Below are 20,740 nucleotides of genomic sequence, written 5' to 3' on the forward strand. Positions count from 1 at the left end.
GTGTTGTATGCAGAGGCCTCCCACAGCCACCCATCCATGCTCTCACCCCCTATGGTACAGGTATGCTTGCTACACAGCAATGTACCAGGCTACAGTCTAGCAACCCAAGGCCTTCTGGTTGTCCTGGCCAAGAGCCCATCCAATGGATGAACGTTCTTCCTTCAAGAATTGTGGCCAGAAATAATTCCCAAGCTCTTGGAACCGCCAAAAACATCTATATAGCGCGTGTTATTCAGATTCAGATTGTAAAGTCAATGGGAGAGGATTGCTTCATATTTGTTGTCTAAGCCTCTCCATGGCTCATCAGTTAAAGAAAAAAAGGAGGGCATACATTACAGGTGTTGACAAAGAAAAGAGGTTGCATTCCTTTTCTGAAATCCATGATATTACATTATACATATAAGAACATTCTAGACTGACAGTTGCTGATAGGTGATAATAGTTGCTTATAGAAGAAAACAAGTGGAACCTACAAGAAAATATTGTAGTGTGGAGTGTTCCTATTTAGGGTGCCATCCATGCCTTCTTCCAGGATACTCCATTCCATTCTCCTCCAGTTATTTATCTATTTGATTTGTACCCCGCCTTTCTACCAAGAAAATGGCACTCAAGGTGGCTTACAATTGTAGGCAAATAAAAACTTGCTTAAAACAATACTAAAACAAATACATTAAAAACAACAATAACAGAATAAAAGTGACACCCAACCCAACAGAACTGCTTACACGCCTGCTTGAATAAAAATGTCCATGCCTGCCAGTAGAAGGAAGGACAGTAGAGAGGGAGTCAACCTAGCCTCCCTTGGCAGGGAATTCCAGCCTAGGAGCAGCCACCGAGAAGGTCCTCTTGTGTCACCACCATATCTGCCTCTGAAGATGTCAGTTCTGAAAGAAGAGCCTCTCCCAAAGATCTTAAAACTCACGCAGGCTCATATGGGAGAAGGCGGTCTTTCAGGTAGCCTGGTCCCAAGCCGTATATGGATTTATAGGTCATAACCATCATTTTGAATTGTGTCTAGAAAGACCAGGAAACTGTGAAGCTGTTGTAACAAGGGAGTCATGTGCTCACTATAACCAGCCCTGGTCAATAGTCTGGCCGCAGCATTCTGGACCAGCTGAAGTTTCTGAATAGTTTTCAGAAGTTTTCCATTCCACCCTCCCCAGCAGACGCTCAGTAGTCTGTGGCCACAGAATATGTTCAGTCCTCATTGGGTTTATTGCTTTGTGTTCTCCCCCCCGTCCCGCCGCCTTTTTAGTTTTTTCCCTGCATTTTTTTGTACTTCTGTAAATCTTGGAACAAACAAAGCCTGCTGATACCTCTCTCTTGTGCGTGGATAGTGCCATTTTGGTTGCACAAAGATCAGCGCTTGGAGAATGAGTTTGCTCTCAGTATAGAGCAGGGGTGTAAAAAGTGAAGCTAGTGGGCCCCAGTTAACCCCTCCCCCCTTGTCCTGTCTGGTGGCTCTCCAGGGTACCAGAAAAAAGGAAAAGCACTCTAGAAACAGGGTCTCTTTTTCCTGCCATAGGAACTCATTACTAGAGCATACTAGGAAGCCGTGATCAAAAGCTTCTGCCTGCTTCCTAGGATGCTCTAGGAATGGGGCTTCTATGGCAGAGAGTCTGTTCCTAGAGCATTGTTTCTTTCTTAATGAACAATGAACACTGTCTTCAACAACTAACACATAGGGGAACTGCCTTAATGAATAGCTGGATTTTCTTCCCTTTTTTTAAAGTACAGAGGTTTCTAGACACTGCATAAGTATGGCCCACGTCAAGCAATGAAAGACCTTGAGTTTAATCAGCATCTGAGATGAACTAAAGAGAATGTATATGATTTGCTATTTACTAAGCATGTCACCAGTTGCAGGTTTTATTCTTGGAGACATATATTTTTTCAGAGATCTCTGCAGGCGACGTTTAAAAAATTTAAGTAAGTATACATAGGCACAGATGCAGTATGTATACGAAGTTTAATAATATATTTTAAAATATTTTGTTTATAAATGTAAACTAAAGTGTAGTATTGTCCACTTTTTATATATTCCTGAAGAAGGCCCAGAAATATATGGTACCAGGCCAAAATGTGTTGGGCTATTCTGAGGAATAAAACTTTATTTTTTACATCCTGGGACTTTGTCTGTCCTTTTCACTGTGTGATTTTGGATGTTCTCCAGTTTTGTCTGACTTAGATCATTTTATAAAACCCCTATTGCTGCCTTCCTCAATCTGGTGCCCTGCAGACGTTTTGGACTACAGTCCCCAAAATTCCTGACAATTGGTCATGCTGGATGGGGGTTGAAGTCCAAAACCTCTGGAGGGCACCAGGTTGGGGAAAAACTTTTCTGTTGTATTCTACCTAGAGTGTCTTCTAAACATTTCTTCTTAACTTTTACTGTCTCTGCTCCCTGTCTTTTAGCCAGTTATCAATCCATAAGAGGACCCATCCTCTTATCTCTTGACTGCCCAGTTTCCTTATGAGCCTTTGGTGAGGGACTTTTTAAAGAAGCTCTTTGAAAATCCAACCATAAAGGGCACCTCAGTTGCTGAGGTAATATCTAGATCAGAAACATATCCCTACTTCAAGCTTAACTTGGTTTATAATTTAGCTTTAAATCTAAATTCAGGATTAATTAAGAACTAAATTTCCAAATCAGTTAAGACTAGATTTAGCTTTAGTTAAGCCACCATGACAAAGTAGGGCTGAGAGGGCCATGTCTAATGTTTCCAGTCCCCTAGTGCCAATCACATTGTGTTAGCAGGAATGACAGCTGGCCCTTTGGGAAGCTAGCTCTTCATACTGTGGCGCCGAAAATTAGTTCAGATTAATGCTTCTGGAACAGGACAAGTCCGCCGCGAGCTAGCAGGTCATTCCCACTAGTGCAGGGGCAGCATTGGATACTACCAACAGGCTTGAATATTATACTCTTGCCATAGCATTAAACGTAAAAAAAACATTAGTAGTGAAAGACTAGTTATCTTTACTAAAATCAGCCTAACTATTCCGTTACCTTGTTGGCATACGCTGGTTTAGTGCGATCTTGCACTGGCTTAAGGGGTGCTTTCTGCTTGATGACAATCAGAAATGTGCCAAACATCTGGACTGGTAGCAATACGTTCTATAGTATGTTTGGGTTGCTCACATATTTGGTGGATCCTTCTTTGAATCTAGCTGCAACACTATGATAGTAATGTTATAAAATTGTATATTGCCTCTTTAATTTTTAGACACGTTCTTTGTTGGGTGTATTTGAAGAAGATGCTGCAGCTATTTCCAGATACATTAGCCAGTTGTATCAAGCCATGCACCGAATTTATGACGCACAGGTAAAGTGACTGTTGCAGAATGCAAAAGTTGCATTCATGAGCCATATTTACAAAATTATGTAATTGATGTGATGTCTTCTGTATTATTCAATGTCGTGAGGGCTAGGGACAAAACTTTAATTCTCAGGTTGTCAGGAGAGGAAAGGAGAGAATTGTTTTGCTCTAATATATTGCCTGTGCACATGGGAGAGTGAGTTGGGCTGTAAAACACCATAAAATTATTCAATGAAAATCCAAGTGGAAGTTGCTCTGTCAGTTTTGACTTGGATCACAGTCCTTTGCACACTTAACCAGAGGCAAGTCACACTGAACAGGATCAAGTTCTCAGTAAACTTCAACATTATTAGACATTGGGTTGTATCCAATGTTAGTCTAACTTAAACTACATTCATTTGAGCAGATCTACTCTTAAGTAGGACTAACATTGGATACAACCCTCTAGATCCACATTAAGCCCCACCTGCAAAACTCGATTTTATTTCTTTTCCCATCAGAAAAGACACATGCTATCTAGGAGACATAGTGAAAAGTTGTTTTTCTACCATCACATTCTTTTGAAACCCCTTTGGGGGTCATCTCTGCATCCCGTTCCTACTTATTTTCCAACTACCTTTCTCTCCATCCTGCATCTACACTCCTTGTTGTTGTTTTTAATCTGCTCAATTTCCAGTTGCCATTCTCTTTCCCTTCCTCCTTCTCCAGTCTTGTTCACTTGCTCACCTGCCTTGAGAAGCTCTGAAATAGCATCCACTCACTCCTTTCAAAGTTGTTTGGCTGTGCTTGTAGCTGAGGCTTGGATAACTGCCTTACTGGACTGTGTGCAGTGTACTCCCCATCTGGGGAATAATTTAAATGTATATGCATACTTTGGAGATCCCCTGGGTATGCAGCAGCCTTCCTCTTGTTTGTTGATTTTGCTTCCCAACCAGTAGGCACAGGGCTAATTTTGCTATTAGAAGGAATGATGTTGCCTTCTATTTTGAATGATGGCCCACTCAATTTTTTTAAAATTTGATTGTGTGTTGTGGTTTAGGTTAGAAAAGCCTGGTATCCACAAATACTACTTTAACAGTGTGAAATGTACGATAAGCGACAAAAATCCCACACAGATTGAGTTACGAGAATAGCTGAGCACAACTTTAAAGCCACAATTAAAGAAACCAAAACATGTCTAGGCTGGCCCTTTGTGGTCATGTCATGTATCTGAAATGTATGTTTTTTTTTCATTATCAGTGCAAATTAGGAAATATTTCTTGGTCTCTTTCTTTCTTAACCAGAATGAATTAAGTGCCGCAACGCATTTGACTTCGAAGCTTCTAAAAGAATATGAGAAGCAGGTATAGTCCTCTTACAGAATGAAATACTGGATTATGTTCTGACTAAGGTTGGCAGCTTCTTATGCTGGGTTGGCTCAGTTATCTTTAATAGTAGTCTGGCACACAGGAATAAAGCAGGTGAAGCTTTTCCCATTCTTTTATCTCCATGCCAAGGAAAGCTTCATCTGTTTACTTTTTGCTTAATAAAAGCACAAGAGCTGACCAGTAAAGAAGTCAGTGTCTCAAGTTGAGACTGCCATGAACAAACAAATAATATGTCATTTTTATGTCAAATGTTGATGTGTCAATTTTCATCTCATAGGCAGATTTTAATTTAATACTTGCATGATTTAGTTAGGTATCAGAAAGCTTTTATACAGAGTACAGTCTACTAAAATTAGTTAACTTGAATTTTTATGAACTTAGCCCATTCAAAAAGTTCCAGAACTTTACTTAGCCCATAATAATCCAGGAGTTTAGTCTCTGAATATATGAAAACCACTATAACAATTTTTTAGTCTTTATGGTGCTACAAGACTTTTTCTTGTTTTTCGCTAGTACCATTAGATCTTAGTGCATTTGGAGGATCATTCTGAATGTTTACAATAAAAGTCAGTGAAGGTTATTTTCTGAGCAAAAAGGTTTTCTTCTTTGGCAGCGTTTCCCTTTGGGGGGTGATGATGAAGTTATGAATTCCACTCTGCAGCAGTTTGCAAAAGTGATAGATGAGGTAAGGCTGTGTTGCTTTTCTATGTTAACTATGGACTTACTATTTTCTTTTTAGAGTAACATTTGTCTATGTATTTACAAACCATGCTGAACCTCTGCAACAGTCCAATTCATAGTGAACGTTTACTTAAAACTGTGGTGGCTATTTCCTTTTTCTGATGCTTTCAATAAAGAAGTTTGAGTCTCAGTTAGATTCTTTAAATTAGGCAAGGCCCATTGTGCTTCTAAAGCAGCGAGGTATGTGTTTTTTCTGCATTGCTCTACATGCATCTAAGAGTGACTTCCTAGTTGTCATTCATGGTTAGTGTCGTAATTGCACCGGAGGGCCTTCTTTAGGACTGCTGCCCTATTGTGCTAAATGCTGTAGATGAAAGCCAAAATATAGTTCCTGATAAACTGAAAGATAACAAGTCTAGTGATTATTTTCTTTCAGTGATAGCATTTCACGGCTGAAGAAATTAATGTTTAACTCTTGAAGAGGAGGCAAACAGCTATTAGACTTAGGTCAAGAACTTTCGCAGAACTGATGTTAAGTGGTATTTTAATCTCCTGAACTATGACTCAAATGAAGGAGCATTGTTAATGACATGTTTTTAATAATAAACATGATTTTAAAATGAACCTCTTCTGCTTTCTATATTAATAATTATTTGTTAAATTCCTGATTGTTGTACAAAGCTCCCAAAAAGAGTCTCTTCCCATTGGTTTTATTACCCAGTGGACAAATTACCAACAATAAACTAAAACTAAAAACTGGAGAAGATCAAAAAGAATTATACAGACTAGCTGAAAGAAATACGTCTTAAGGTATTTTTAAAGAAGCATTTGAGGAAGTATTGGCTGGAAAAGCATTCCATAAACAAGGAGCTGTAAGAAAAAAAGGACAAAGGCATGAAATGGAAGGCAAAAAGTAGTTTGACAAGCAACAAAGACCTGGAAGAATGCAAACACTGGGAAGGAGAATATAGAGTATAGCATGACCGAAATGTGGGAATGTATTAGAGACAAAAGGTTAGCAACACTTGTGAAAGCACAGGATTGCTCAGAGTTGAACAATTTTTTAAAAGCTCCACTGATTTCAGCTGGAAACATTTAAGCATGTGCTTAACTCTGATTGACATCACATTGAATGTCACAGTGCTTTATTTTGGCTGTCTTGTGCCCTCTCTGTGTGTTAATTTTCAATGGATGCAAAAACTAATCCATTCTTTAAAGTAAATGACTGTTAACACATAACAATGAGCTATGAATGTTGGCTTATTAAACCTCAATGTGAACAAGCAGCGTGGTGGTGCACACAGCCCGTTCACTCCCACTTTGCCCCTCCCTTCATATGAGTGGGTAAACAAACCATATAGGTTGGGTTTCCTCAACACAGTGTCTGCAAGTGCCATGGCACACCCAGAGGCTTACCATACTTCCTTCCAGGCTATCCATTCTCCATACCAGATTAAAAAAAGATCCAGCTAAAATGGTCTCCCTGGTCTGTGCTGTTCCTCACTGGGCCTTCACCACATATGCCCAGTTCCATTCTGAATGGAGGGCAGCAGGCCTTTGGATTGGTTGGAAGGGAGAGAAAAGGACTGCTGATGTCTGAGCTGTGCCTGTGTGTGTTCTGGACTGAAGGAGGAAAGGTAAGGTAAGGTAAGGATAGAAAATGGAGTGGATGGAGCCATGAGGATGTGTGAAAAAAGAGGAGTGGGGCATGTGGGAGGGGAAAGAAATGGAGATGCTTGAACCATGGTGGAAGGGTGGAAAAGGGGCAGATGGGGCTATGGGGGAGGGGGGAAACAGAGCAAAGGATGCCATAGGTGGGGGGGAAATGGAGAAGCCAGGGCCACAGGGGAAGTTGGAAAAGGGGGTAGAATGGGATAGAAAGGGTTTGTGGAGGGGAGTGATCTTGAGAGAAAGTGTAAGTGTGTTTGGATGGTGGTCTGGGGAGAGAAAGTGGTGTGTGTGTGTGTGTGTGTGTGCATGCTTGGGTGAGTGGTGTGCGGGGTAAGAGAGATTTTGGTAGGGAGTTGGGTATCAGAAAGAGTCTGCCTTCTGTGAAATGGATTTCTGTTGGAGTAGAAAACTGTGAGGTTCAAAGGAGTTATGTGTTATGGGTCTCATACCCCATCTCTGTCTTGTACTCAGGCTTTGGGATATGTTGTCTCTCAGCCTCACCAGTTTGCCTTCTGTGGAATTGATATTCTGTGACTGGCCATTCCCACTATGGCAGCCATTTTGTGAATGGGCATGGGCCCCCATGGGAGCCATTTTATGACAGCACCCACAACACTTTGTCAAAAATCCAAACGTGCCCATTGTCCCAAAAAGTTTGGGGACCCCTTAGCACAACATCTGAAGCCTGGATTATAGTTTATTGTACCCAAAAAGCCAGGATTACAAGCCATCTTTAAACTAGGGTTTGTTGGTGGTTTACTAATCTTGGCTTGTTTGGGTGTAGTAGACCAGAGGTGCTCAGAAGGTAGATCTCCAGAGGTTTTGGATAGCATAGCCCCAGCCAGCATAGCAAATGGTTAGGAATGCTGGGAGCTGGAAATGCAAAACATCTTTCTGCCCATCTCTCTAATAGACCAGAATCCCAGGATTGGAAGTCATGCTAATGGGCCTCTGCCTGGTTTGTTTACTTGCTCATGTGAAGCAAGAAGCAGATCAGGAACAAACGGGTCGCATGCATGTGGACGCTTCACATCCACATTATGGTTTAATAAGCCAGTAGAAATCTCTGTATTTTCATACAAAGTTGTATACTTACTTGGCTTTTCTCTCCTTAGCTCAGTTCTTGTCATGCAGTACTATCAACTCAATTAGCTGATGCCATGATGTTTCCTATTACCCAGTTCAAGGAAAGAGATCTAAAAGGTACAGGAGTTACTGACATACATGGTGTGCCTGCACAGTAGCTTATACAATACCAGTTTGTGTTCTGGTATCTTTACGCCAAGGTCTGCATCAATTGTCCACTTATATCAGATATCTAAAGCCTAGTTCAAAGTTAGGATTGCTTGTCCTATTGAAATCAATGTTTTCCTGTATTGGGCGCATGATTGTGAACTTATGTTCTGACTTTATGTAAAAGTGAATGGTATAGGCAGTATGTCTCTGCAATCTATGGGAGTTATTGTAAGCAGCTGTTCATAGACAGTATGCTTGGTGTAAGTGGTAAGACCTCTTTCGTATGAACATTAAAATATATACAACAATAGAATTATTAATCTGATAATGTAGTGAAATTCATCATCCTTAAGGAAGGAAAATGTTTGTTCAGATAATTTGAGTTTATAACAAACTGTGGTTTTCTCTGAAAGACAGATTCCTCTACTTATTGTCGCTGTGTAACAGCACAGATTGTTTTAAAGAATTTGAACATATCTATTGAGAGTAGTTTTGGGGACTTGAGAGTCATTTTGAGGGAGAAAGGTGGGGTAATTAAAAAAGAGAACCAGTCGGCTGCCGCTGAACTTGGAGGCAACCAACTATCCAATGCAGGGTGGGTGGAGCACGGAGGGGATCTTCTCCTCTGTGCTCCGGCCGCCCTGTATTTGTGGCTAGACGGCTGATTTCAGCTGCCTAGCCAGAGCACCTCAGAGCAGGGGGCGAGGCCGGAAGGCACATAGGAAGCATTGTAATGGTGGTTCCGCCCTTCCCGCCCCCGGGAATGCCCCCTTTTCGGCCGCTCTGTGCTACTCTTACGAGCATGGAGCCAGGGACAAGCCGCGATGCCTATGAGGCAACAGGAAAGGGGTCAGGGAGCCATTTTCCTGGGAACCCACCTTGGAGCACTGGCTCCGAGCTCGGTTCCCAGAAAACGAAAAATCCTGTGGCCATCTAGACACTGTCTAGTGGCGATAGGATTGTGCCCTTAGAAATGTAACACTGCAATCCTGTGCACATTTTACTTGGGTCTGTCTTGAGTAAACATGGATACATATGTAAGGTTGATGTTCTATATGGTGGGTTGTATCTAATGGTTGTGCGGATTTCTGGAAAATTTTGAATTGGAAAATTTTCCAGTGCAAATTAGGTTAATTTGCATCAGGTCATTTGCATTGGAACATGTTCTGATGCCTTAGGGAGATCTAATTTAGCATATTTATTTTACTTGTATTTAGTAAACAATGCTTTTAAAAGTACTCATGGTCATTTTTTGTTCCAATAAACAAGTATTTTACCTGAAATATTTAGGGGGGAAATGTTAAAGCACACTCAATGGGATTTAAATGTTATATTACGTAGAAATTTTTATTGGAAAACTTGTAAAAAATTTAAAGACTTCTTTTACATGTACTTCATTTACATTGTTTTAAATTTAAGAAAAATAACAAAGGTACTGAAAATGTTGACACACTAATAAATTTTAGCAATGCAAAGAACCGTGCATGCTGTGCTGACAACTGTTCATCTATTTCAACAGAGTTCAGCTCTCTTCCATTAACATTGTTGGGGCACTTCAGTTTCACTGTCATTACTTATTAGTTCCTTTTCACTCTGAGACATATATGTATTTCAATTACATATGTGAATTCTCTCGTATTTGCTAGGGATAATCACCTGAAAAACATTAAGTACAACTTTGAAACTGCCAAGTTTGCCTAATATCGTATTTGCAATTGGCATGCATTCATTTTTACTAATGAACTTATGAAATGGAAAACCTTCCACAGAAAAATGAGGCACTGAAAAATTTTCCACCCCACATCACTGGTTGTGCAATTGGAAATTAGCTTATGTAACTGATCTTTCTCTTCTTCATCTCCACCACCTCACCTTGTGCCTCACAAAAAGCCTCTACAGTGGGTTGGGGTCACTCGTGAACAATGAGGGCTGTGTCAGGGCTGTAGTGGGAGAGGGGAATCACCTGAAATTGTGCAGACAGATCTTGGACCAGGAAAGCTCTGCTTTCGCAAGGTTCTTCTGCCTGATTCTGGACAATTCCCCCCTCCTGCTGCAGCTCTGTATGACACAGTCGCCACTGTACAGGAGGGCCCTCAGTCCCTCTTGAGGCTGCAGCGGGAGCAGTTGAAAAGAAATATCCATTGCACAAGCTGCCTTCCACTCATGCAACCACTGGACGCAATCCTATAATCTTAATGGAAAACTGACTCATTAAAAAAGGATGTGTCATTTAGTTTGTTAAAAAGTAAGACAGATGGAAACCTGAAAGAAGTAAATCAAGTGTTGTCCTATAGTTTACATTAACGTCACCAAAACTGCAGTAATATTATGCACTTCCTTAAATACAATGCATTCTTTTCAGAGATACTGACTTTAAAAGAAGTTTTCCAGATCTCAAGCAATGGTAAGTATGCCTTAAATGTTTATTTTCTGGCAAGCTCTTTATATTGTGATGTGTAAGAACACAAGAGCGATGTTGGGGCAGACCAAAGGCTCATCTAGTCCAGTGTTCTGTTCACACTGTGGCTAAGCACCTGCCTGTGGGAAACCCAGAAATAGGACATGAGTACAAGAGCACCCTCCCATTCATGTTTCCCAGGGATTGGGGCACTGCTGTTAGGTCCCTGAAGGTCTTGTCTACCAAGCTTTCTACCTCTCTCAACTTGTCCAAGTTAGCAACCTTGGCTTCAAGGAAACAAAACTGAAAGCCAGAAGCTCATTACACTGAGCACCGAGATCTGTCCAGCTGGCAAATGCTCATACATGTGGCACTCAGTGCAATACATTGGATAGCCCCCATATCCCTGCTGGGTTTCTACCTTGATAACTGGCTTTTTATTGTTATTATTGGGTTTGCTTACCTGGAAAATTAAGTTTTCCAGGAGAACTAGGAGAAGGCAGGGAATTTATTTATAGTTATTTATTCATAGTTATGTACTAGGGTAAGAGAAGGCAGGAAAGAGTCGATCGCTCTGGCCTCCTTGCCCTGTTGCTAAACGCACATGAGTGCTTAACTCACTTGTGTGTTAAAAGACTTGTTTTTACCTTGACTCGGTTGTTGTAAATAGCAAGACTTTTAAAGCTTTTGTAGAGGTTTGAGGGACATTAAGCATGATTGCTAACCACATTTCTGGTTTCAGAGACTTATTTGCAGTAAATCAAGTAGTGGGGTGGGGTGGGGAGTCAAAACAGCAAAACTACCTAAATTGTTTAGGTATTTCATAATGAACGCATATTTTTATGGCATTCCATAACTTTAAAATTTCTGTTGTAGGCAGTGAAACATGAGAATGCATTCCAAAGGTGCCAATAAAGTATTGTTTTTTCCAGGCATGTTCCCTGATGGTGTTAGAGAGACAGCCACTATCTTCGGAAGGTAGCTTAGCCCATTCCTAGAATTTGGTTATATTGCCCCTGAAGAAGGAGCTCTTTGTTCCAAAATGTGTTGAGTTTATTTTTTTAAAAAAAATCTTCATCAGCACCTTTGAAAACACATTCTCTTTTTGCATTCAGTCTGGTTTTGGTGGTTCTCTTTTTTGTTGGCAGTGAAATACTACTTCTACAAAGACTAGCTTATTTTTTTCATTAAATTAAAACACTTGTATAGTTTGTAGCTGCTACTCAAATGCAAAATGCAGTGTAACTTTCTTTTTCAGATCATGATGCTGCCATCACCAGATACAGTCGACTGTCAAAAAAAAGAGAGAATGAAAAGGTTGAGAAAATTTGAATTCAGCAGTTAGGCTTCATGTTATAGAATGGCTACATCTAGTAATTCTTAGATGATGTACGTGTTTAGTGGTTTTGAAGTGTTGTATGCACCCAGCAGTTCAGACTGTCTTGTGAAGAAAACACAAACCTATTTTCCCATGAGGCATTTTCATGTAGGATTTTTTTTCAAGTACCTTTTGTATTTTATGATTTTAATTTGTACACTATCCAGAGAACTTCATTTTTTGGGTGGTTTGAAAATGCAATAAATATATATATAAATTTGTAATCATAGATTGTTATGACAGAGAGAGATGTCTTTTGAAAAGGTGGCTTCTATTTTAGATCCTCTTCAGATTGTAATAAGGGAATTTATACTTAATAAATGCTATGTAATACAATTCTTTAAAAGGCAAAGTGTGCTGTTCTGAGTTAAATTCTGTTCCTTTTCAGGTCAAGTATGAAGCTACAGAAGATGTATATACTTCCCGGAAGAAACAACATCAGACTATGATGCATTATTTCTGTGCGTTAAATACTCTACAGTATAAGAAGAAAATTGCTATGTTAGAACCCTTATTAGGATACATGCAAGCTCAGGTGAATATCTGCAAAAATGGGGAGTTCTGTATGGAGATGTGTGTGTAAAATTATTTTGCTTACTTGAGCACCTGAGGTTAGGCTTATGTCTAGGTTTGCTGGTGCTGTAGGAATAGTTTGGGTGCTCAAGACAATGTAGTCAGATATTCTTAATTTTCTCTCCATTCCCTCTTCCCTCTCCGCCCCTACTTCTAGAAGCAAAATCTTATGCTGGTATCATGGAATTCAGCCTGTACCAACGCACACCAAGTGCATTTCAGAAGTACTTCATCGATATAACAAGATCCAGTCGCTGCAGAGACAAGTGAGATGATCCCCATCAGGCTTGTCTGCGGCAACGGGATCTTGTAATATTAATTATTTTATTGGTGGATAAATCAGGAGGACTGAGACTGTCTAACCTTTCTGGGGAGAAGTAAGCATATTTAAGCACATGTTGAAACACTGTACCAGGGGTAGGCAACCTGGGGCCCTCCATACGTTTTAGACTACAACTCCCATAATCCCTGACCATCGGCCATGTTGGCTGGGATGTAGTTGGCTGGGAGTTGTAGTCCAAAATATCTGGAAGGTACCAGGTTGCCTATTCCTGCACTGCAGTTTGTCCAGCAGCAGCTCTTCCTCCGTACACTTAGTAGAGGGAATTACTTTTAGCTTGGGCAAATTGTGAGTAATTGGGAATCCTACACACGTTACTACCAGAAAAATGTAAGCATTTTTGTCAGGTTCCTCTTCACTTAGTCATACAGTGTGACTGAATTGATGTCCTGATCTACACCTGTACAAAGTTGTATTGGTGTGTTTCTTAACAGTCTTACTAAAATGATATGTGCATGAAGGAAATTATTTGTTAAATGTCTGAACTCTCCTTTCTAAAAGATAAGCTTCTTTAAGATGGGCTCAGAAAACCTTTCCGATCAACTGGAAGAATTTTTAACAAATATTGGGACAAGCGTGCAGGAGTAAGTTAACTTCCTTCTTTTAACATCGATGGGTTAACATTTCGTTTTAAATATCTCTTGAAATTAATGTGATTTAATGTAAAACATTTGCCCTACGCATTTTAGTGTTCGCAGGGAAATGGATCGTGAAGTAGAAACTATGCAGCAAACTATAGAAGACTTGGAGATAGCCAGTGACCCACTGTATTTGCCTGATCCTGATACCACAAAATTTCCTGTCCAAAGGAACCTTACTCGGAAAGCTGGCTATCTTAATGCAAGAAGGTAAGAAGATAATTTTCTCTGTACAAGAGTTTCAATGGCCTATATTAGCAAGAAGTCAGTTCCTGCAAACTCTGTGTTATTTAAAATAAGACAGCTGGATTATTTCTCCCAGTTTTTGAGATGGTTCAAGTGTCCAGCTTCTTCTGTAATACCATAATGGATAAACTATTTTGAAATGATATAATTCTAATAGCACTGTAATGCCTTAATAGAAGAATTCAGAGATGTGGGAAAGCAAAATTGTTGCTGATTTTAGTCTGTCTCAACGTGGTAGAGATTTCTGGTCAAGCAGTTGATACTATATCTACCACTTTCTCAGACCATTTTTTTATTTCAGTATTCCCACTTTTATCTTGCCCTACTTTGAAGGAGCCCCCCCCCCCTTCTAAAAAAAAATTAAGGTAGGTTTGACTTGAGAGATGGTGACTGGCTCAAGCTCACCCAAGGAGCTTCATGGTGGAGTGGGGATTTGAACAAGCCTAATTCTAGCAACTACAACACACTGACTTTGATTAAGTTCATGTATCTGATCTTGTTTATGAAATCTCATTCCACAGTAAACTAATTTTTAGGATGCTTCAGCCTTCTCTGGCTCGGATCCAAGGAAATGATACACACATACGGGACAACAGCTTCATCTTCATTTATTGTGCTTGTTGAAACAACTCCCACTTCCAAAGAGACAGGCTATTGTTCTGTTTTAAAAGTGAATTGTCCCTTTGGAATTTTTATTTATTTAATTTTTATCCCACCTTTCATAGTTCTTCCTCCTCCCCCCCGCCCCATTTTATCCTTACAAGCCTATGAAGTAGATTAGGTCACAAGTTGGTGACTGGCACAAGGTCACCCAGTAAGTTTCATGGGCAAGTGGGAATTTGAATCTGGATCTCCCCAGTCAAGGTAACAGTAAATTAAATTTGTTTGCAAGTAATGCCGCTACTTTGCGGGTTTGGCTATAGACTGTTCTTGTTCCTTGGTTTCTGCAGGTGGTAACAAGAGGAAATGTGCCTACATCATCCAAACATTTTTCTATACTTTTAGTAGCCTTTTATGAGCCTTTTTACGATCCAAGGGCAGCTTTGAGCATTTCTGACCATGCTAAACTGCAGCTAAACTAGGACAACTGGCATATGAACTTTGCATCAGGCCTGGGATCTGTGAAATTTAAATCTCTCCTGTGTGAGTGCAGACATATGCCCACACTCACCTTCAGCTAGTGAGCACCATTGTCTCTGCTTAATGAAAGCTGAGGTGTTGTTGAATGAGACTAGATATGGACAGTATCTTTTATGCTCTTCTTTAAAGCCCTAAGGAAAGCAGAAACTATACATTAACACAGTTTCAAAATGAGCTAAGCAGATAATTGATAATGCACTTTTGCATAAGCAGTACTTTGGGACAGTTGGGGTACATTGAAATGTCCTTATTTATTTCCCTCAGCATTGCCCTGTCAAACTAATTTTTATACTAGCCACTAAATTGAGTCAGGCTATCTGTAACGGCCCACATTTTTGGGTGGCCTGGTTTTTTGTTTTGTTATAGATATGATAAGTCAATTTACTCTCATTTCAGTAAAACAGGGCTGGTGTCTTCAAGTTGGGACAGACAGTTTTACTTCACGCAGGGTGGAAACCTTATGAGCCAGGCAAGAGGCGATGTAGCTGGAGGACTTGTTATGGATATAGACAACTGTTCAGTAATGGCTGTGGATTGTGAAGACAGAAGATACTGCTTTCAAATAACATCTTTCGATGGCAAAAAGTTTGTATTTATTCTCACTCTTTCTTAGGTTTTAACTAATGTAGCTGTTGGAGAAGACATTGAAAAGCACTTTAATTCTTGCTTCTTTGGAGAGAGTATTACTTAGAGAAAATGTCTTGGGATCAGGGTGTGGGGACAGAAGAGGGAGATGTGGATTTTTGTCATTCTGCTCTTTGAGAAAATAACAGATAACAGTAAAACTGTTACTAATGAAGTCCAAAATGTTGTCTGCTGCTCTTACATTGTCAAATTAGTAGATTAGGTCTTGATATTCTTCTGTGAATTAAAACCTTAAATGTATTTTGAAGTCCAGAAAATGTTTGTATATGTTTAGAATAAAACCCTTCAACTGTTAAGCTCATTTAGTATATGTTGAGTATTTACTACTTTGAATACTGTGTTAGAATTATTTTGGTTTATCTCACCTCGTAATATTTTCTACTGAGTTGCTCAGCATCCCTTACCAGAAATCCCTCAAATTGGTTTAGTCTATTGTAAGCATATTTTCTTTCTGTAAGGTTCTGTAAGGTTTCTTAGATGCATGTCAGCTGCTTCGTCTCCTCTCCTCCTCTTCCTCCCTGCCTTCTCCGTTTTTTATTGAGGGATGACATTATTGCACAATCCCACGCAAGGCCAAAGTGTTGTGACAATAGATACCTCATGATTTCTGACTTTTCTTCCCCTGCTCAGCTGTATCAGTGGGTGGCTGCCTCTAGAGCTCATCTCACAGGCACAGCTGGGTGAGTGTCACACTTGGGGCATGCTATCCCATGACACATAGATAAATATTTCAAATATGAAATCACACCTGGACTGTGCTATCTGGAGTTTGGAGAGTATTAAGTGTAAATGTCATTTTGAATAAAGAAAGATACATGTTGAGTAAATGGAAAATAACATTCCGTTTGATCAAAAGTCCTTTTTTCTCCCATAATAAAGTACAGCTATATCTGTTCTTATTTCCTTTCTTGCCAGATCTTCAATTTTGCAGGCAGAGAGCAAAAAAGACTATGAAGAGGTAAACTGTTCAACAGAATGGGTGTTTAAAACTATGGCACTTTAAAAGATATGTGTATCTGACAAGTTGTCTCTAGCCCACAAAAGTTTATGCCACAATAAATTTATTAGACTTTTAAGGTGTTCACAGACTCCTTTTTTTCTGCAACAGAATAACCCAGATATGCTTTTGGAAAGTGTAAAACTATTACCCAAACCAGATGCTTTCACTTTGTATTTGGGTCACCCAAATTAAAGTTGTGATACTAGTGAAAGCTGGTAGTTCAGAGTAAACTAGTTTTTAAGAGCACAGTAAATGAAAGCTGTTTAGAGGGGAAGGAAGATAGACTGCCAGAACTTTGCAAGGGGCAAGATCCCAGGGATACTTTATGATATGCCAGGGCTTCCATTCAGTGATTTTTCTTGCTCACTCCCCCACTTTTTGAACCTTTGATTCACCCTATTTAAACTTTCAGATCCCCATGACATACCCCAAATGGTCTTTGCAGTTCCCTCCATCTCAAGTAAATAAATAGTTCTAAAAAGCTGTTTCTCCCAACAGTTGTGCCAAACAGCACAATGCAGCCAAAAGGACATCACAGAGAAATACCAAGTAGCATGAATGTTGGTGCTACTGCTGTTTTTGTACCACAGTTGTATCCTGTGCTGATCCTACTAGTCCACTTGCTAAATTTAGCATGATGGTTGCTTGCAAACTCCACTGTCAGGAGGCACCCAGAAACTCAACAAGAAGGTCAAAGATTGAGAAACAGCTTTCATTGAAGTCAGGAGGAGCTTCCGTTGTTCAAAGATGGAAGGAAAAAGTGTTGCACATAACTTCCTTTGTGTTTCTGCGGATTGGCACCTAGCTACACCTGTCTTGGCTGTAACTGATGATTACCGTTGCTACAATATCACCAGCATGCAAGTGCTTGGGATGAGGTTTACCATCAGATAGCTCAGCCTTCCAGATGGGTTGGACTACAGTTCCCATCATTATCAATGATACTGTCTGTGGATGGTGGGAATTGAAACCCAACACATCTGGACGGCACCAGGTTGGGGAAGGCTGAGCTAGACTAATGCATCATGGCACTACACTGGCATTACAGCAGTACACTGATGTTGACGGAAATGGGACGGAAATAGAATTGGGTGCCTCTGAGGCACCTGTTGCCAGCGGGCTCAAATTCTACAGCAGATCTTCTTCCTTCACCGAATTATTAGTCTTTATGTGCCTGCTGCAACAGTTTATTTTCGGTAGGCTTAGTGGTTAAGACGCTGAACTGCAGACCGGAAGGTCTGCAGGACAGCAGTTCGAGACCCGAGTGCTGCGTGACGGAGTGAGCTCCCGTCTTCAGTCCCAGCTCCTGCCAACCTAGCAGTTCGAAAGCAAGAAATTGCAAGTAGATAAATAGGTACCGCTTCAGCGGGAAAGGTAACAGCGTTCCGTACACCTCGGTGTTCAGTCATGCCGGCCACATGACCACAGAAGCGTCTTCGGACAGCGTTGGCTCTTCGGCTTAGAAATGGAGATGAGCACCACACCCTAGAGTCGGACACGACTGGTTGGGGACACCATTACCTTTACCTTTTATATTAAAGACATCTTGTAGTTACTCTGTATATTGTTTTTACCCCCCAAAAAGTCATTATCTAGAGTCTCTGCCCTGTTAGTTTCCTGTGATTCATCTTCCTCAATGTGCCTCGTGTGGTCAGATGAACATTTGCCACATTTTGAACCTCTTTTGAAAATAAGATGCTTCAAAACCTAGATAGTCAACTTGCATATGGGGAAGTTACATGAAGGGGTGAAAAATGAACATGTATACAAATATTATGTATTTGTGTAGAAAATTATAGACTTAATTGCATCTTTGGACTTTCTTTTTCAGTGGATATGTACAATAAACAACATCTCCAAACAGATATACCTAAGTGAAAATCCAGAGGTAATGTGACTAATCTTTTAATGTCAAAATAAACATTGATATGTAAACTTTGATGTAAAGTTAAATCTTCATTTAAATGAAATGCCCTAGTTCAAGTCTGTGCTGAGAAATAAAGAGAAATGATTTCTAAATGGTTGTTCATAGCAAGCAATGTGAAACTTTTATCTTAAGCCCACATTTACATTTTAAAAGCTTTTTGCTGTTTTATAAGCTTAGCTTCCAAACATAGCAAAACATGGTTTAGACTGTAATCATATGCATACTTACCTGGGAGTAAGCCTCACCTAATACAGTGGGGGTTACTTCTGAGTAAACATGCCTAGGATTATACTATGAGAGCTGCTTGTCTGCTTTCATTTTCCATTTGCTCATCATCCCTGTTTCGATACTGCAGCTGCCTCTGGAGGCAGAGCTACAGCTGTAATTGTAATTTGTCAATTCACACATCTGTAGAAACGTCTTAACTAAATTTTGGCATACCTGAACCTATATGAATCTTTCTTCACAGTAAATGAATCTCTGACATACCAGATACTAACATGGCAGAAATGAATTACTAAAAATTGAACTTGTGAGTTGAGCAAAAGACACCACCTTGCAGCATGGAGTAATTTGATGTGGTGTGGGGGATCTTTCATGGGGTTGCTTCTTCTCAACCATGAGGAAGAAAGTTGGGATGTGCCAGAAAGGATAGATGGAATTTGTTAGACTCCTGAGGACAGTTGTTGTTGTTGTTGTTGTTGTTGTTCAGTCGTGTCCGACTCTTCGTGACCCCATGGACCATAGCACGCCAGGCCTTCCTGTCCTCCGCTCTCTCCCGGAGTGTGCTCAAGTTCATATTTATTGCATCAGTGATGCTATCTAGCCATCTCATCCTCTGCCGTCCCCTTCTCCTTTTGCCTTCAGTCTTTCCCAGCAACTGAGGACAGTACAGACCTGATTATCCAAGATTACTTCTATTTTGATTAGATTTTAAAGTTTTTTTTTTTAAATACTGCTTTTCTGGAAGAGAAATCACAAAGTGGTGCATTTGGGTGAATATCAGAACCTTAACTAAATAGAAATACCAAACCGTGTCAAAACATGGGTGAGTTAAGGCAGCAGTTTTTTACATTTCCAGTTGGATACTGTAGCACACAGCTAACAGTGCTGAAAGTGACCTGCAGAGAGGCAGGACTGCACAGCCCTTACTGATGCCCGTTGGCTGAGTGAAGCAGTCACTAGTTGTACCTTTCGCCTGCTAGAAGTGACGAATTGGAAGAACAGGAGCACATCATATATCAGCTTCCTGACCGGTGTGCATGTGACAAAAAAGATACCTCTGCTGCCATTCACATGTTCATAAATCCTTGTTTCTGCTACAAAGATTAATCTGTTAGGGGGGAAAAGGTGAAGCAGCTCTGAAACAAGTAATGTCTTTTCCTGCGTAGTTAATCTATATATTTTAGAAATTTGTCTTTTGCACCCTTACGTCTTTCCTATGTTTGGTGTAAAGCCTATTAAGGAATGGGGTGAAAGTCCAAAGGGTAATTATGCATAAAAGCAGCTAAAAATGATTTGGGGTGGGGAACATGGTCAGCACAAAGTTTCCATGATACTATATGGCTGTCAGAGAAGTAAGGGCCAGTGGAAGGCTGCACCCCCTGCCTCCCAGGGAAAATATCATGGCAAGAGGGAGACCAAAGTCACCCCATACTTTCTCCAGAGAGGAGCAGCTGCAGGGAGCTCGCTTTACCCTGCCTGCCAGAGGGAACACAGAGCTCCAACTGACAGTTCGCTGGGACTGCAGACTGTGGCTTCATCCATTGGCCAGCAAACCAAGGGCCAGTGGGAGGCTGCACCCCCTGCCTCCCAGGATAAATATCACAGCAAGGAGGGATACCAACCTGGCCCCATGCAGGGGCAACTTTGAAACTAAGAACTGGTGCCTGAGTATTGCTTTTTTCTCCTTTCCTCCCAGTCCTTTTCCCACTTCTTATTAATCTGTGAAAGCTACTCTGGGAGCCTTTTTTGGCTGGAGAATGGGGTAAAAATGCTGTAAATTAATAAAGACCTAATTTCCTAGTTAATATTCAAATCTAACTGAAAGGCAACACGTAATTTTTTTCTTTTGTTTCCAACACCTAGGAAATTGCTGCACGTGTAAATCAGTCGGCTCTAGAGGCTGTCACGCCCTCTCCTTCCTTCCAGCAGAGACATGAGAGCATGAGACCAACCGTGTA

At 40.5% G+C, this 20,740-nt stretch overlaps 1 protein-coding gene across 6 annotated transcripts in view; it reads left to right on the forward strand.

The window, feature by feature from the left end:
* The window catches only part of APPL1 (adaptor protein, phosphotyrosine interacting with PH domain and leucine zipper 1), a 38,229-nt gene that overhangs the window by 4,961 nt on the left and 12,528 nt on the right, over positions 1-20,740 (forward strand). For 4 of the 6 annotated variants that reach the window (XM_084840058.1, XM_084840060.1, XM_084840057.1 and 1 more), the window contains exons 2-14: positions 3,225-3,323; positions 4,601-4,660; positions 5,298-5,369; positions 8,152-8,239; positions 10,635-10,676; positions 11,929-11,987; positions 12,437-12,583; positions 13,463-13,545; positions 13,651-13,809; positions 15,382-15,570; positions 16,546-16,588; positions 18,462-18,518; positions 20,646-20,737. In XM_084840058.1, the coding sequence (XP_084696184.1) occupies positions 3,225-3,323; positions 4,601-4,660; positions 5,298-5,369; positions 8,152-8,239; positions 10,635-10,676; positions 11,929-11,987; positions 12,437-12,583; positions 13,463-13,545; positions 13,651-13,809; positions 15,382-15,570; positions 16,546-16,588; positions 18,462-18,518; positions 20,646-20,737 (1,190 nt within the window). Of the gene's footprint in view, positions 1-3,224; positions 3,324-4,600; positions 4,661-5,297; positions 5,370-6,796; positions 7,003-8,151; positions 8,240-10,634; positions 10,677-11,928; positions 11,988-12,436; positions 12,584-13,462; positions 13,546-13,650; positions 13,810-15,381; positions 15,571-16,545; positions 16,589-18,461; positions 18,519-20,645; positions 20,738-20,740 lie in introns of all 6 variants that reach the window. The other 2 variants (XM_084840061.1, XM_084840062.1) reach the window with 2 other exon arrangements.

Source organism: Heloderma suspectum, chromosome 2 (genome assembly GCF_057233095.1).
Source record: "Heloderma suspectum isolate Gila_16-S chromosome 2, 16-S_ref, whole genome shotgun sequence".
Lineage (NCBI taxonomy): Eukaryota > Metazoa > Chordata > Lepidosauria > Squamata > Helodermatidae > Heloderma > Heloderma suspectum.